Consider the following 18,970-nt stretch of genomic DNA (forward strand, 5'->3'; position numbering starts at 1 on the left):
GTATTGTTTGTATATAAACCTGAACTTCACATCTGCATCTCTTCTGTTATCCTGCAGTCTTATTAATTGTGCATGGATACCAAACTCAGACATGACTTGAAATACCTTTGAAAGTATAGGGGTATCGAAATTGGCTTTGTAATCATCAAAGAAATGGTAGGTGTTGATTTGTCCTTCTCGGGTCTAGGGTCCATTTACCAGGTCTAAATCCGCATTGATTTGGCCCAATTATCTCATTGACCTTAGGTTTTAATCTTTCACATAGTACGCTCGAGAGTATCATTTATGCGATGGGGAGAAGACTATTCCTCAGTAGTGGCGCATTCCGTCTTGTCTCCCTTCTTGTGTACGGGACAAAGTATGCTGAGGTTCCAATCATCGGGTATGTGTTCTTCTTGCCAGTTTGCGCAGACAAGCTGATACTTTATCAGCATGTCGCCTTCGGTCTTAAATAGTTCAGCAGATAACCCGTCGGCTCCTGCTGCCTTGTTTTTCTAAAGTAGGTTCACTGCTACTTGGACCTCATTCTGACTAGGAGGTAAACATTTTATACCATCATCGGGGATTGATTCTTCGCCGCCAACGTCGGACACTAGCAGTTGAGTAAAATGTTCTTTGCATATCCTCAGCTTGCTATCTGTGTTAGTTACCAGATTTCCTCCTTTGTCTCTGCAGGAGAATGTGCCTGCACTAAAGACATCGGTTTGATATTTAATTATTTGGTAGAATTTCCGGAATTCATTCTGACTCCTGTACATCTCAATTCGCTCACACTCACGTCTTTCCATTTCCTTTTTCTTTCTGCGGAATAGACGTTTCTCCTCCCTCCTTTTCTTCCGATACCTCTCCTTCATCCGCTACTGATTGCAGGGTCGCTCTATATTCCGCATTCTTAGCTTCAGTAGCATCTCGACACTGTTGGTCGTACCATGGGTTTCTGGGGGGGAGGCTTCCGGTACCCAAGTACGGATATCGCGCCATTTTCCATGGAGTGGGCAATGGTTTTTTGCCACTGCGCCATTATATCATCGGAACAAGGAGTGCATTCATCAAGCAGTTGGGTCAGTCGAGTGGAGTATGCCGCTGCCATCTGTTGTGTTTGCAGCTTTTCAATGTCCTGCTTGCGGGCAGTGTCAGATCGTACTTTCCTCGCCATGTTCAAACGTGTGTGAACCTTTGCTATAACAAAGTAATGATCCGAATCTATATTCGCTCCACGGACCGATCGTACATATACCATGGCTTTCATCTATCACAACGTGATCAATTTGGTTAAAATATATAATATACAATTAGGTCTGTTTATATCTGGGACAAATTCGAGATACAATTGTATCAAATTGTATCAGACTGTACCCAATTAGATTTAATTTTGATACAATTAGATTCAATTACACATAACCATTTTTCGGATCAAATTATCGCTGATGCCAAATTTAATTGGAGCTGACCATATCAACTTTTTTTTACTCGGGTAGCATATCTCATTGGATGAAATTATATATAGTAGATATAATTATATATGGTGACATATCCAATCATATCTAATACCAGATATAGTTATATATAGCATCAGATATAATAATATATAATTAGATATGGCTAGAGATGGGATTCTACCGAGTAAATTTGCATTGCGTTGCTAGTTTTTGAGATTTTACCCAATATATACTCCTTTTTGATTTTCAGATATTTTGGTAACTATATATAAACCTTACCTCCGATCTCACCAAAACGGACTATATACCCGCTATATAGACCGATATACCGGTTAAAAGTCTTGAGGCAATAAATTGCTCATTTTTTGTCCGATGTCGATGAAATCTGGCGCAGTCAGACCAAATTTGGATATAGCGGCTTTCAGGGACGTAGCCAGGATTTTATTAGAGAGGTGGCTTCCCCTCCAATAAAATCCTATTTTTTTTTAAATCGAAAATTACTAAAATTCTTCTGTTACTCTGAGATTAATAAAGATACCTCAATTTTTTGATGAAAATTGTGGTCGCTATTGGTTGCAGAAACTGGCCCATTGGCGCTGACGTTTGGCGATAAAGTCAGAGCTGAACATGATGGCCATTGGTTATTTAAAGGCGCCAATATCTTGCCTTGTATCGAGCATCATAGGCCACCCCGGCAGTGTCAGCAGTGTTGCAGCTTCTCCGTATGAAGCACTCCACTATCTCGTAACAGCAATGAACACTACACAGATCGAACCTCAAGGTTCCAGCCTGTGTGGTGCTCACAGCTTATGATTTTAATAAGTTATTATTAGTGTGGATCTATTGGTTGTAAATTACTTTTATTGCCATAAAATTTTATGCAAACATTAAGCAACAATAATTGTTAAAATTTTCAAAAATTAAATTTTGACTCATTTTTACGAAGGACCATCTACATTCTGCTTAAATGGTGTCGCTAATGTCTTCTTCGAACTTAATTAAAATCGATCGAAAATCCGTTTTTGATGGAAAAGATGTCCGGTAAAAATTGCACCCAACTATTGTCGTACATTCTTATAATTTCCATCACGTCTTTATAAGTTTTTAAGTTTTCCTAATTTATTGGCGATAAAATAAGAAAAAAAAATCAGATACACGAAGAGATTTCTACGTTATTGCAGTTGTACATTTTTTTCTTTCTGCCTACTAATTAATGTCAAATGACCTAGCGGCAAACGTGAGTGTTATATAAAACTCTCATATATAAAAGTCTGCTGTCTAATATTGTGCTCAAATCTACGGTCAAAGCCAACTTAACTAACAAATTTCTACTAGAATTTTCGTCGCTTAATCACTTTGAGCTCCGTATCAATTGCTTAAAATGCTGTATTGTGAATTATGAAATTCCAAGAAAAAAAAATTAAATGGTTTTATTTGAAATAATTATTTAAAATTGTAAATTAATCTGGGTATTATTTCGAGGTTTTAAAATTAGGTTTCTGAGTCCCTAAAATGTTTCATTTCATTGCTGATGTAATTCAAATAATTTATAATTGAATATTACTAATTGCTCTTTGGAAATTTTTTCAGTCTAACAAGCAATATATCACATTTAAAGACATTTTTTATTTACATTTTTTGGGATTCTACCGAGTAAATTTGCATTGCGTTGCTAGTTTTTGAGATTTTACCCAATATATACTCCTTTTTGATTTTCAGATATTTTGGTAACTATATATAAACCTTACCTCCGATCTCACCAAAACGGACTATATACCCGCTATATAGACCGATATACCGGTTAAAAGTCTTGAGGCAATAAATTGCTCATTTTTTGTCCGATGTCGATGAAATCTGGCGCAGTCAGACCAAATTTGGATATAGCGGCTTTCAGGGACGTAGCCAGGATTTTATTAGAGAGGTGGCTTCCCCTCCAATAAAATCCTATTTTTTTTTAAATCGAAAATTACTAAAATTCTTCTGTTACTCTGAGATTAATAAAGATACCTCAATTTTTTGATGAAAATTGTGGTCGCTATTGGTTGCAGAAACTGGCCCATTGGCGCTGACGTTTGGCGATAAAGTCAGAGCTGAACATGATGGCCATTGGTTATTTAAAGGCGCCAATATCTTGCCTTGTATCGAGCATCATAGGCCACCCCGGCAGTGTCAGCAGTGTTGCAGCTTCTCCGTATGAAGCACTCCACTATCTCGTAACAGCAATGAACACTACACAGATCGAACCTCAAGGTTCCAGCCTGTGTGGTGCTCACAGCTTATGATTTTAATAAGTTATTATTAGTGTGGATCTATTGGTTGTAAATTACTTTTATTGCCATAAAATTTTATGCAAACATTAAGCAACAATAATTGTTAAAATTATTGACTCATTTTTACGAAGGACCATCTACATTCTGCTTAAATGGTGTCGCTAATGTCTTCTTCGAACTTAATTAAAATCGATCGAAAATCCGTTTTTGATGGAAAAGATGTCCGGTAAAAATTGCACCCAACTATTGTCGTACATTCTTATAATTTCCATCACGTCTTTATAAGTTTTTAAGTTTTCCTAATTTATTGGCGATAAAATAAGAAAAAAAAATCAGATACACGAAGAGATTTCTACGTTATTGCAGTTGTACATTTTTTTCTTTCTGCCTACTAATTAATGTCAAATGACCTAGCGGCAAACGTGAGTGTTATATAAAACTCTCATATATAAAAGTCTGCTGTCTAATATTGTGCTCAAATCTACGGTCAAAGCCAACTTAACTAACAAATTTCTAATAGAATTTTCGTCGCTTAATCACTTTGAGCTCCGTATCAATTGCTTAAAATGCTGTATTGTGAATTATGAAATTCCAAGAAAAAAAAAATTAAATGGTTTTATTTGAAATAATTATTTAAAATTGTAAATTAATCTGGGTATTATTTCGAGGTTTTAAAATTAGGTTTCTGAGTCCCTAAAATGTTTCATTTCATTGCTGATGTAATTCAAATAATTTATAATTGAATATTACTAATTGCTCTTTGGAAATTTTTTCAGTCTAACAAGCAATATATCACATTTAAAGACATTTTTTAAATATTAATTTTTCTACAGAAAAAATTTTAATTAAAATATTAAAATGAGAATTAAAAGCAAATTCACACGGAATTATGTATTAGAAAATTTTTTGTTAAATGTACGTCTTTCGGAACAATTAAAAAAAAAATGGCAAGAAACTTCCATGAAGGTTTTGGCTTAAAGAAAATTGTAATACCTTTTCGTTTAAAATAATCGCAAAAATTTTATCTTTTGAAAAATTACATTGCGATTAGGTCTTTAAAAAAATTGCATTAACGACGAAAAATACCCCCATAGAAAAATTTCAGCTCGAGCTAGGAAAGGATATCGTAATGACATTTGGATTAACGTAAAGTGGATGACTGAAATCAGTTACAACAGTCGTTTCCATTATGTTTTGGGATAAAAATTGACTATGAAAATTTAAATTGAGTCGGCAATTTTTTTTAACAAAAAAATCTAATAAAAAAATTTCTCAAAATCCTTAGCAGTAAGATTTCGGGAATCCTTTTGAATGTCTTATTGCATTTTATGGTTTTGACTATGGCAATAATCCTACTTCTTTTGACAGCAGGTGCGATCTTATGCCAAAATCATTAAAACCATCTTTCTTCGCTGAATGGTCATAAAATATTAAGAATATGATTTTTTTTGTAGGGGCTTAAGTAATGAAAAGATTTTTTCTTTTTCAAAAATTTCTAAAATTCAAAATTTAAAAAAATTGCTATGTCAATGATGGTTAGGTTAGATTTGAGTCTGATGGCAGACTGCCATCTGCCATCAGACTCACTTAGACGTTTTCGTCCATTGTGATACCACAGGAACGGAAGAAGGAAAATGCCTTCTACAATAGTAGTCATGACGGACACAATGACTGAGACGTCTGTTCTCAATGATAAGAGACCTCCATTTAATAGCCATTTCCGAACGCAGTGCCGCGGGGCGACACCTCTTTAGGGAGAAGTTTTTACTTGGCATAGTACCTCGCAAATATCATCGGCATGGGCATAAGGTGCCAAAGAGAGGCCAACTGCATTATTATATGTACAAGCGCAAGGTGTTAGTTATTGGTGAAAGAGCTCGGCTAAGAGTTTTAAAGAGTTTTAATCTTCACGAACTTCCCGTTATTTACCAGGGTAAATGTCAGTTGGCAGATTGCAACCCTTGTTTTGCAATCTGAACATTTTCGTTCGATTACTTTTTACAAGTTTCGACGTCGATTAAGTCAACAACAGTGCATCGATGAACTTAATTCAATTTTTGGCGATAAAGCTCCACCCAGAACCAGTGTTCACCGATGGTATGGTGAATTCAACCAAGGTCGTAGTTCACTCCAAGACAAATTTCGTGGAGGTCGTCCAAAATCAGTTGTTGTTCCAAAAATCATTGATGCTGTGCGCCAACTGATATTGCAAGATCGTCATGTGACCTATCGTGAGATTGAGACAACCTTAGGCATTAATGGGACCAGAATCCATTCAATGTTGCATGAACATTTGGCCGTCAACAAAATTTGTTCGCGCTAGATCCCACACAATTTGTCAATCGCTTAAAAAAGACCCGTGTCGATTGGTCAAAAGAAATGCTCCAAAAATACGAAACAACTGCATTTTTAAAAACATAAAACATCGATTTGATGAGTCATTCGCCGTATAGTCCTGACTTGGCACCGAATGACTTCTTTTTATTCCCGTACGTAAAAAATAAAATGAGAGGTCAACGTTTTGTGACACCTGAAAAAGCGGTTGATGTGTTCAGAATGCATGTTTTGGAGATACTTCAATCAAAGTGGAAAAAGTGGTTCGCCAATTGGTTCAAACGCATGCAAAATTGTATAGAACTTAATGGGGAATATTTTGAAAAACAAGAAAGCGATTTTCGATGATTAATATTTTTTATGTTCTTGAATCCCAAAATATTGGCAACCCTCATATATATTGGGCAGCCAGAATACTTTTTGGAAATTCATACGTTTTGATACTAAAACTTACACAATGGTACTTCGTTTAATATATCATTGACGTATTTATTAATACATTTGAAAGGCATAAAGATAAACTTACCTCGCAGATCGCTTGTCCATAGAATTGTCTCGTCCGTAATCTGCAAAGAATGTATAAATTAATAGAAGGAATTTACATCGTTTACAAACATATATATATAAATATATATATATATATATATATATATATATATATATATATATATATATATATATATCTACAAAGGGGGTGGGGTTCGTGACAGTCGACAGTTGTAGTTGATATGGAGTCCAAGAGAGGTGATGGAGCACACAATTGGAATATGACTAATGAACCGGAGGTCGATTTGAAGAATATCCAACCTTATGCTTTGGTTGGTTTGGAACTTAGGTGGATGTTATTATTTCTTAGTATGTGGCAATGAGCGGCTCGGTTTATTTCGCATTCAAAATAATGATTTTTTTGGTCTAAAATTGGCACATTTTATACACAAACAATAAATAACGCAGCTGATAGAGACAAAAGTAAACAAATACATCTACTACCCTCGTACAGATTAAAAAGAAATAAGCAGTTACCAGATCGTCTGATTTTGGTTGATTTTGTCAACCTGTTGATCAAAATTATCCCAGTAGGAACAGTTTTACAACCCACTAGGGAATAACCAATAAAAATGAGTCACCAAGATACTCAAAGCGTATCTTAGTTCAGAGTGAAAGAGCTAGAATCATTAAACACAAATTTTGTGCAAAGAATACATCAACTTTAAGAGTACATACATAACTTACTACAAGAAAACAATATACTACAAATGGAAACAATCCCCTTAAGCAAGATTTTGCAACTCAAACACAAATTGAAAAAGTACTAAATCGTGATGTTGATACAGCAACACATCAAACAAATCAGGTTGAATACTTAACAGATGAGGAAGAACTCACGCGCAAAGCAGATTGGATTGTCCAAAGGCATAGAAAAGTAAAGAAAACTCAAGCCCCAACGGTTTCAACTAAACCATCCACATCAGAACAAGCTGAAATAATTCGTAGTCAGGAAGTGAAAAAGGTGAGCTAAACCGCACCAACCTACCATAGTATCTTACAATAAATTACACAAACTTATCAAAAAAACACGACTAAGAACACTTTCTCTATAAAGTGAATGCGCAATAAAACTTATAAAGTGACTATCAAAATATTACTAAAACGCTAAGTAAGTCTAATATCACTTGGCATACAGACGAGGATAAACAACAAAGGCCCATCAGGGTTATGGCAAAGGGGTTATCACACACTTGTAGCGTAGAACAAAAGATCCACTTGATATGTTTGTCTTATCGTTTGATCACTCGGAAGATATAACAAAATATACAATATCGAGTTTTTCTTAATACTAAAATTAGTAAAGAGGCTTTAAAAATTTCAAAAGTTATTCCCCAGTGTGTTAAATGCCAGAGCTGTAACCATACTAAAAAATACTGCTCAAAGGGACCCACGTGTGTTCGTTGCGCAGGGAAACATGAGTCCAATAATTGTGACAATCCCTTGGATTCTAATCCAAAATGTCTTAACTATCGAGAAGAACACCCAGCCAGTTATCGTGGTGCATTGTGGCGAAGGAGCTGCAGAAAATACGCAAGAAACAAATAATAAGCCTGAGAGCCAAACTAACACTCTTAAAAAATGAAGAGATATCAAAATCTTCTTTGGTCCCTAAAACATCCACACAGCCTAGCAAAAGTTTAGGAAATTCAATTTTCGAACCAACTATGAACAAGCTCCCACACTTAAGATATTACACCCAAATAACACAACAACATACTCAAAGCAGTATCCAATTAAATCAAGTATGTTAACGGAAATATTAATTTAATTAGATAAACTTGTATCTCAAAACAAGATATTAGGGAACCACTTACTCTCATTGGAGGAAAATTTAATTTCAGTGTTTGAATGAAGCTCGCAATAAGAATCATGCAATGGAACGCCAATGGCCTCCTCCAACACAAAATTGACCATCAGGATGTTCTCAGGTCAAAAAACATTGACATCTGTCTAATAAGTGAAACGCATTTCACTTATGAATCTCATATAACTCTCGAAAATTACTCTGTATACCACACCATTCATCCTAGTAATAATGAACAAAGTTATAATTGAAGACGATTTTAACGATTCAAGATAAACCACAACAAAAGGCAGAGAACTGATAAAAGCTGTGAAGCAACTTGGATGCAAGGTACTTTCTACAAGTTCTCCGACAAACTGGCCCACTGACTTGGCCAAAATTCCATATTTAATAGATTTTTTCATAAGACACAAAATAGCTGCAACATACTTGATAATTGATTTGAACTCTGGTCATTCTCCTATATACCTTTCATATTGTTCAATACTAAATGTACAAAAAGAAAATCCTAAACTAACGAGCAGAGCAACTGTTGGGAACTTTTTAGAACCGTAGTCTAAAATGGCATAAACTCTTTTATACCTATAGAGACAGAAGAAGAACTTGAACGAGAAGTCATTACATTCATAACCAATATTATTCAAAATCCGGAATATTTTTCCATACCACGCCCCTAAGTCGGTTCATTTTTGGTACTGTGTCCCCACCTAAGTACCTGCGTGTGTAAGCCGCGAAGCCCGGCAATGACAGGAAATACTACAAAGTCTCATCATCATCCCCACATGCCCTACAAATGATATCACTTGTAGCACCATTTTAGCATAAGTAAGCTCGTAGTTCTATGTGCCCCGTTATGATACTGAAAGCTAAACTGGCCTCCTTTCTACTTCCTTTCTTCTCACGATCCGGATCACCCCATAGGATTTTCGTCGTCCTACCGATCGTTTCGCTGTTCCACAATCTTACATGCGCGTTCGTAGCCCACGCCCTTAACTCGGACTGATTCGACCCGAAAATCTTCTAGTTAAACAAGTTTGTTGACGGCAGTCCTTTGGCCTTCACTGCCTTATCGTCTGCTTTTTCATACCTCTCTGCTCTGCCCGGCAAACAAACGATGCGGATCGTGCCATCCTCAGAGAAAGCGCTAATCTCCTTACATTCCAAGACTATTCGTAAATTCACCGTCATGATTGTTATTGGGCTGATAGCCAGTTTACTGCCCGTAAAGATGTTCACACTCGACATCTCCGCCTGCAGAACCGTATTATGGTCGGCCAGTCTAAAACAGATCTCAGTCCCAGGGTTCTCAATGTACACCCCCAGTCCCACTCTGTGTTCTAGCTTTGATCCAATCCAGTTGTGTAGCATAATCTTCCAGATGGCAATACCAAAGTTCCGTCAATCCGAGACTGTGCTGCTGGGTACAGTGCTTCGCACTCGATCTCAAGTGCCACGTCAGGTATCTGATCGGAAACCTCTTCCATTCTTTCTAGTTTTTTTATCGTCGACTTGATTATACCGCGTGGTCTTCCTCGTGAACAAGCAGATTTCATTCTTCTCCGGGTTAACATTGAGACTCCTAGGTCTAGCCCATTACCCTTTGTTTGCCTATAAGGCAAAGAACTTGACTAATGCGATCCCTGGTGGAGGGCAAATAAGACTCGTCTCGGCCGAACTTAGCGCGCTATTACTTGATACAAAATAACTATGGCATGATGATATATTCATTTAGTCATTTAGTTTGTATCACATCGAAATATTCTTTTAGTGTTGAAAATACTTTATGTTATTCTACTTTAGTTCAACACAATTAATTTGATTGAGTTACCTTAGTATTAATTGTTGTGTATTGAAAAAATAATTTTCATTTTCCATATCACTCTGTATAGTGAATTTAAATAAAGCACACACATTTAAATTCCATTGCGTACATATTTTGTCTCAATAGGTTATGGGCCCAGAACTCATAACGCGAATTTTGAGCAAATAAGAATAATTCAAACTACATAATCTGGACTAGCAATTCAAAGGCCGTTGTTTCTGTTGGTCAGAAAAATATTGAATTGGTGAGCTTTGTGTACCGGGAACAGAAATTCAAAAGGTGAAATTTTGTGTTGGACAGAAAAATTGTTAAATTGGGAAGCTGTGTATACCTGGAAAAGCGATTCAAAGGCTGAAATTTTCTGTAGGTCAGAAAAATTTTTTGGAATTGGTAAGCTGTGTATCCTGATCTGTTGAAAAATGTCTACGTTTAATGGACGCATTCCGTTGTTCAACGGCAACAATTTTTTGACATGGAAAACGCAAATGGAGGCTATTTTGCATAAAAATAGATTGCTGAATATTGTGATGGGTGAAGAAAAATGTCCGGAAGTTCCAATTTTACCTCAAAATGCAACGAGTGAGCAGTGAACTCAATTTGAAACCAAGATGGAGACCCTGAAAAAATTCAAGGAAAAGGATATGGATGCAAGAGCCGAAATTTTGATATCCTTGGAAGCAAACATAGTGAGTATGGTGAGACATATCAAGTCATCAAGTGAAATGTGGAAACATCTGGAAGATACTTTTGATCGAAAGACTATCAGAAAGAAGATAGAATGCTACAGGAAGCTGCTAAACTTCAAAATGTCTGAAAACCAGAGCGTGTCGGAATTTTTAATTGAATTCGACGTTTGTGCTGCTTCGATTCGTGAAATGGGTGTTGAATTGGATGAAGACCTTCTTGCGGTTATAATTGTAGATGCATTGCCAGAGAAATTTTCAGCTATTAAGGCTGCCGTGGATACTGCAAACGAATTTCCGAAAGTTGAGGTGTTGAAGGCGCGTTTGTTGGAAATTGGTGATAAAAATGCGTTAGATCAAGATTCTGCAATGAAAGCTAAACATTACGCAAGAAAGCAACATCAATATGGTTCAAATTACAACAAAACTCAAGCTGAAGGTATGTTCAAAAAGACTTTTAAATGTTTTCGTTGTAAAAAGAAAGGACATAAAGCCAGCGAATGTAGAGCAAAATTGTCATTTGAGGAAAACTCTCGCGGTGTTGAGGAAAAAGCAAATTGCATGGGTGCAACAGAAAATGCTATGATCGTGAAATCTAATCGCGAATGGATAATAGATAGTGGAGCGACTTCCCATATGTGTAATGAGGAATCTCTATTTAGCCAACTCAACAAAGGCTATAATGGTAAAGTAAAACTGGCAGACGACAAAGAGGTATGTATCAAAGGTATTGGTAAAGTTTCGATTTTTGTAAATGTACAAGGAAAAAAGAAGACCATACACTTTGATAACGCACTATATGTACCACATTTGAAATGTAATCTTGTGTCGACCAGTAAAGCTACAGACTCCGGTTGTAAAGTAATCATGGAGGGCAAAAAGACTTTAATTTTGAGAAAAAATGAAATTTTGATTGAAGGCCACAAGAGAAACAATGTATATTTCGTCAATTTGTTTGAAGATAAAAAGGCTGCAAATACAATGCATCAAAGCAACGAAAAGAATTTTAATTTGTGGCATCGGCGATATGGGCACTTAAATTGTAAGGACTTAAGCCGACTTTCGTCTTTTTCTATGGTAAATGGATTGCCAAATTTGAATGCGATGCAAATTGATTGCGAAGCTTGTATTCGTGGAAAGCAGACTAGATTATCCTTCCCACATAAAAATGAAAAATCTTCCACGGAAATATTGCAACTTATTCACACAGACTTATGTGGTCCTATGAAGTGTGAGTCTATGGGACGAAGTATTTATTTTGCAACTTTCATTGACGATTTCTCTCGTAAAGTGTATGTCTATTTTCTGAGACAAAAGAACGAATATTTAGAGAAATTCAAAGAATTTAAACAGGCTGTTGAAAATGAAACTGGAAAAAGGATAAAAATACTTCGAAGTGACAACGCAAAAGAGTTGGTTGGGGCAGATTTTTCGAATTTTTTGAAGAAAAATGGAATTAAACGTCAGCTAACAGTGGAGTACACCCCTCAACAGAACGGCGTTTCCGAACGTATGAATCGTACTTTGGTGCAAATGGGTCGTTCCTGTATGTTAGATGCTGATTTACCAACTTCCTTGTGGGCGGAACTGATTAACACGTCAGTGTATATAAGAAACAGATGTCCGACAAATCTAAACAATGAAAAAAGTCCTGAAGAAATATGGACTGGTAAGAAACCTTGCGTGAAACATTTACGCCAAATAGGATGTAAGGCTTTCGTTTTAAACAAGAAGTCCAAATCCAAATGGGAAGCCAGGAGTGATGAACATACAGCGGTCAAAAAAAGTATTCATCATTCAATGTTTTTTTTTTATTAAGTCTACAAAAGACAATTGGAATAAAAACATATTAAACTAATGATGCAGTAGTGCTTGTGTGATATATATGTACACAATTTCATTGTTTTTAAAGAAAAAAATAGTATTTATTGGAACAAAAAGGGCCATTTTACAGCTGAACACAAAAAATTAAACAAAAAAAGTATTCATCATTGCAAAAAAACAAAAAAATAAATAACATAATTTAAAAAAATTAATACTTTGTTATTCGACCACCGCGTCTTATAACTTCTTTTAAACGGTTTGACATCGATTGGACTAATTTAGCGGTTATATTTTGGTCTATATTAGTCCATTCCTCCATTATCACCTGTTGCATTTGACTCTTGCTCGAAAAATTGCGCGTTCTCAATTTGCGTTCGAGATGTTCCCAAAGATGTTCAATTGGGTTCAAGTCGGGACTTTGAGGAGGAGTTTTAATGACTTTGGGGCAGTTATACAGCATCCACATCTTGGTATTTAAAGCAGAATGTTTGGGGTCATTATCTTGATAATATTGAAAGTTATTACCAAGCCCAAGTTTTACAGCACTATCTTTTAAATTCCTCTTTAAAATGTCAATGTAATACTTATGATCCATTACTCCATTAATAATTTCAAGATTTCCCGCTCCTGAAGCCGCCATACACCCCCAAACCATTAAACCACCTCCACCATGTTTTACAGTAGCAACTGTGTTTCGTTCTTCAAGCTCTGTATTTGGTTTTCTGTACACAAACATACATACTCCCTCGTACATCTAAGCACTTGCCAGTCTATTTGTAGTTACATAGACTGGTCAATTCTATTGTATGTATGTTTAAAATAAATCTTTTTGTACATAAACCTTTTTTTTTTTGGTAAATGCATTCTGTTACTTTCGAGATCATTTTTGCATACATTGAATTTTTAAATCATTCGTAGAAAAGAAGCAGTCGAATAAAGTGAAGTTCATATCGGAGCTTTTGCACATTAAAACTTTAAATAGTCGCTTTTTTATTTTTTTGCAACAATAGCCTGTAAAAAAGATTACAGGCTCAAAACATTGGTGACCCCGACGTGATTAAGTGTTGTAATCACAAAAATTTAATATAAAAAAAAATATCAATTCGGATAGTACTTTATCGTTTAAAAATATATCGTTTGGAAAGTGGAACAGTGAAAAATGCCTGTAACTGATCAAGGTACCGATACCATTAATGGGGAAGTTGCTGAAAATGTTTTGCCGTTCCGAACTAAAATATCAGCGATGGAGAAGCAGTTGGAGACATTAATCAAAAGCCTAACAAGCGAGCAGCTGGCCCAATATGATTTGGCCGATTTGTCCGTCCGTCTCGACTTTGTGGACCAAATAAACGCATCATTTGAAGACGCTCAATCAGCATTGGAGGAAATATTAACCGTCGAACAAGAATATAATGGGCGCCTGAGGTTCACAACTCTATACTTGGATGCGAAGGCTAAATTGACCAGGCGATTGAATGTTATTCAAAGGTCAGAATCAAACCTTAGGTCTTCAACGATGCGTCAATTTTCTATTGATGGTGGTTCGCTTGGTGAAAATTCATCGGCCATGCGAAAAACTAGGCTTCCAGAAATTCAGTTGCCCAAATTCAGTGGAGGTTATGCAGATTGGCCGAACTTTTTCTCCTTGTTTACCACGGTTGTCGACAGCAGCACGGATCTCAGTGTTTTAGAGAAGTTTCATCATCTTCGTTCTAGCCTTACTGGTATCGCTCTAGACACTGTTTCTTCATTGGAGCTGACCGAGAAAAACTATGCGGAAGCGGTAAAATTATTGAAAAATAGATTCGATAATAAATTATTACATTTTCAGAGTCACATTAAAGAATTATTTTCCCTGAAACCTGTCGAAAATGGTTCTGCTGTAGGCCTTAGACATCTTAGTGACAAAATGAATTCGCATTTACGTGCTATGATGACCATTACCTCCAAAGGCCAAATAGCGGATGGTCTTTTAATATATTTGGCAACATCAAAAATGGACATGGCCGCACAGATTAAGTGGGAAGAGAGCTTGGTGGCAAATGAATTGCCCAGTTGGAGTTCCATGTCATCATTTTTAGACCAAAGGTGTCGTATGCTCGAAAATTTGGAGCACTCTGTCACAAACATGGATTCAACACACCAGAACACCAAGAAACAAAACCCCAAGAATCGTCATGTGCATGTGGCTGCAGGAGCCAAATCGCCATCCTGTGTTTTTTGTGACTCAGTGGACCATTTTATTGTAAATTGTCCACAGTTTTCTAACCTCTCTCCCTCTCTTCGGTTCAAAGAAGCAAAAAGGCTCAAATTATGTCTGAATTGTCTCCGTAAGGGGCATTCCTTGAAAACATGTTTCTCAGGCTGCTGTCGGCAATGTTCATCAAAACACCATACTATGTTGCATATGGAGCAACCATCTACGCCACATCCTTCAACATCATCGCAACCTGTGGAACCATCGAGCACTCAAGCGGTGCTGACGTCATCCACCGGCATCTCATCTGGGCCGTCCTCATCTTCAAGTGGTAGCGTTTTGCTTGCGACTGCCATCATCCTTGCCAAAAATAGGTTTGGTGAATTCATTCCATGCCGAGCGATTTTGGACTCTGCGTCGCAACTTAACTTGATTGCCAATCGCCTTGTCAAGCGTCTTAGCTTAGACTGCAATCGGGTTTCAGCCACCATTTCTGGCATTGGGGATGGAAGTGTTGATGTAAACAAATCTGTTGATCTGGTAGTAAAATCTAGAATTGGCGAGTTTTCTACAACATTCGCTGCCATGGTTGTACCCACAATCACAGACTATCAACCCGGCATAAATTTGGAAACTTCGAATTGGAATATTCCCAAAAATATTCAGCTTGCAGATCCATCATTTGATAAGCCTGATCGCATAGATATCTTGATTGGTGCTGAACTATTCTTCGATTTGATGTCAGTTGGGCAAATTAAGATTGCCGCCAACTTACCAGTCTTGCAAAAAACCTTACTAGGATGGGTAGTTGCTGGAGGAAGTTTTCGCTCACGGCAATCTTGTTCGCTTGCCGTTATTTATACCGATTTGAAGGAAGAAGAAGCACAACTTTCAACAATTATTAAAGGATTTTGGGAAATTGAAACCAACTTTAAGCCCATTATTGAAGAGGACACGTATTGTGAAACCCATTTCGTCAACAATTTCGTCCGGCTACCTACAGGTGAATATTCGGTTCGATTGCCTAAAGTCGAAGGCAAAGATGTTTCATCCCTAGGAGGCTCTTACCAACAAGCACTACAGCGTCTGTATGGTTTAGAAAGGAAATTCAGGCGCCATCCGGAAATAAAAGCCCAATACACTGCCTTTATTCGTGAGTATGCTGATTTAAATCATATGTCGTTAATATCGCCCCAGGTACCTGAAGCCAAATATTTCTTGCCTCATCATTGTGTCCATAAGTTGGACAGTACTTCGACGAAGCTAAGAGTTGTCTTCGATGGTTCGGCCAAAACCACATCAGGAATGTCATTAAACGATATTCTATACGCTGGGCCTAGCATACAACCGAAATTGTTTAATACACTAGTCAGATACAGATTTTTCAAGGTGGCGCTGAGTGGGGATATTTGTAAGATGTACAGGTGCGTACGTGTATCCCATCCTGATGACTATCTTCAGTGTATCCTCTGGCGAGAAAGTGAAATGAAGGAAGTAAAGGTCTACAAATTAAACACTGTTACGTATGGTACAAAACCAGCAGCGTTCTTAGCCATACGCGCAATGCACCAACTCTCCATCGATGAAGAGAATTGTTTTCCTATTGGCGCTAAGATTGTTCGGCGAGATTTTTATGTTGACGATATGATTTCTGGGGGCAATTCTGTTGAAGAAGCTTTGGCCATAAGACAACAAGTGTCGGCGTTACTCAAACGAGGCAATTTTTTGATTCGTAAATGGTGTTCAAATGAGCCAGCTGTTCTTGAAGGTGTTCCAGTTTCAGATTGTGAACAGTTTCTGAAATTTCATGATGGTACAGACATCACAAAAACTCTTGGGCTGATTTGGGATCCCAAAAGTGATAATTTTATTTTTTCGTTCAACCCCATCAATGATTGGAAGGTGGTAACCAAGCGCACCATATTGTCATCTATTGCCCGGCTTTATGATCCTTTAGGCTTGATTGGACCAGTTATCACCAAGGCAAAAATCTTCATGCAGCATCTTTGGAAGCAAAATTTGGATTGGGATGAAAGTTTGCCTCAAATGTTACACTCATCGTGGATCGATTATATTAGCAAATTCGATTCAGTTCATCGATTTACATTTCCACGCTACGTTTCGGTAATCTCCGCCTCTACCCAGATTCATGGCTTTTGTGATGCCAGTTTAGCTGCTTACGGCGCATGCGTGTATGTACGGTCGGAAATAGATGGCATTGTAAGATCTTGTTTATTATGCTCCAAATCTAGAGTTTCACCTATAAAAACGTTGACAATTCCAAAACTTGAACTCTCAGCGGCATGTCTTTTATCCGAACTCGTGGATAATGTTGTTAAAACTTTTTCTTTTCGCTGCAATGTATTTTGTTGGTCTGATTCAATGGTAGTATTATCCTGGCTTCGAGAACTACCATCAAACTTCAATATTTTTGTCTCGAATAGAGTTTCTCGAATTCAGTCACTCGAAACAACAATGTCTTGGCGCTATGTTCCAACGAAGCTCAATCCAGCTGACATTTTATCAAGAGGCGCAACCCCTGAAGAGCTGCTCAAATCACCGTTGTGGAATAGTGGACCGGATTTCCTTTTGAGCGAATCTGCAGCCTGGCCTGGTAGTACAGAATACTTGAAGGACTTGCCAGAGCGGAGAAGGAATGTATTACTTACAACTACATTAACCGATTTGTCGATACAGTGTCACAACTCATTTCCAAAAATGCAACGAATATTTGCGTACATTGCTAAATTTCTATTTTTAAAATTGAGAGGTTCTTCTGAAGCGTTAACCCCAGATGACATCAAAACTGGGACAACCCTTTTAATCAAAAATATTCAACAAGTTTGCTTCTCGGAGGAGTATAGAACATTGAAAGCAAACAAAGCCATTCCTTCATACAGCAAATTATCATCTTTGATGCCTATGGTTGACGATAATGGGTTGATTCGAGTTGGAGGGCGCCTTCAAAACTCAAATTTGGAGTTTGATGCACGTCACCCCATTATATTACCTAAAAACCATCCAATTACAAGATCTATAGTGATGCATTTTCATTTCAAATTGCTGCATGCTGGCGCGCAATGTTTATTGGCAGCCATTCGGCAGCAATTTTGGCCCATCGGTGGACAGAAACTGGTGAGCTCTATAATATCCAAATGTGTTAGATGCTTTAGAATGAGGCCAAAGCTAATGCAACACGTTATGGGCAATTTACCCTCGGATAGAGTTAGACCGAATAGAGCTTTTCACACAACTGGTGTGGATTTTTGTGGACCATTCTACTACAAATCCGAAGTCAAGAGTCGCCCGCCGGTAAAATGCTACGTTTGCATCTTCACCTGTTTTTCGACGAAGGCAACACATCTTGAGGTCGCACAAGACCTATCAACGCCTTCATTTTTATGTGCTCTTCGACGATTTGTTTCCATCAGAGGCAAGCCAAGAACAATATGGTCGGATAATGCAACAAATTTTGTCGGTGCCAAAAATGAACTCAATGAACTGAAAGAAATGTTTTTGAGACAGTCACATTTAAACGCAGTCCATGAACAGTGCCTCGATGATGGTATTGAATGGAAATTTATTCCACCCAGATCGCCTCACTTCGGAGGGCTCTGGGAAGCAGCTGTAAAGTCAGCAAAATTTCATTTTTACAGAGTTGTTGGACTCAACACATTAACATTTGATGAACTGAGGACTTTAGTGTGCCAAATATCAGCAGTCTTAAATTCTCGCCCATTGTGTCCTCTTTCAGAAGATCCGGATGACTTGGATGTATTAACACCCGGACATTTTTTAGTAGGCGGTCCATTAATCTCTATCCCAGAACCAAATATGACATGGGTCAACTTCGGTCGTCTCAATAGCTGGCAAAGGGTCTCTGAATTGCAACAAATTTTCTGGCGAAAATGGAGCAGCTCCTACCTTTCTCTCTTGCAAGAGCGAACAAAATGGCAAGCAAAAGGCGTAGACATTTCTTTAGGAAGTTTGGTGCTCATTAAAGACGACAATTTACCTCCACTTAAATGGCAATTGGGACGAGTTATTG

At 37.4% G+C, this 18,970-nt stretch overlaps 1 protein-coding gene across 1 annotated transcript in view; it reads right to left on the bottom strand.

Annotated features, from left to right (window-relative positions):
* Positions 1–18,970, bottom strand: part of LOC106093107 (eukaryotic translation initiation factor 4B) — a 90,845-nt gene that overhangs the window by 43,439 nt on the left and 28,436 nt on the right. The window contains exon 3 of the mRNA XM_013260096.2: positions 6,570–6,609. Within this exon, the coding sequence (XP_013115550.1) occupies positions 6,570–6,609 (40 nt within the window). The remainder of the gene's footprint in view (positions 1–6,569; positions 6,610–18,970) is intronic.

The sequence above is a fragment of the Stomoxys calcitrans genome, chromosome 2, assembly GCF_963082655.1.
Source record: "Stomoxys calcitrans chromosome 2, idStoCalc2.1, whole genome shotgun sequence".
Classification (NCBI taxonomy): Eukaryota; Metazoa; Arthropoda; class Insecta; order Diptera; family Muscidae; genus Stomoxys; species Stomoxys calcitrans.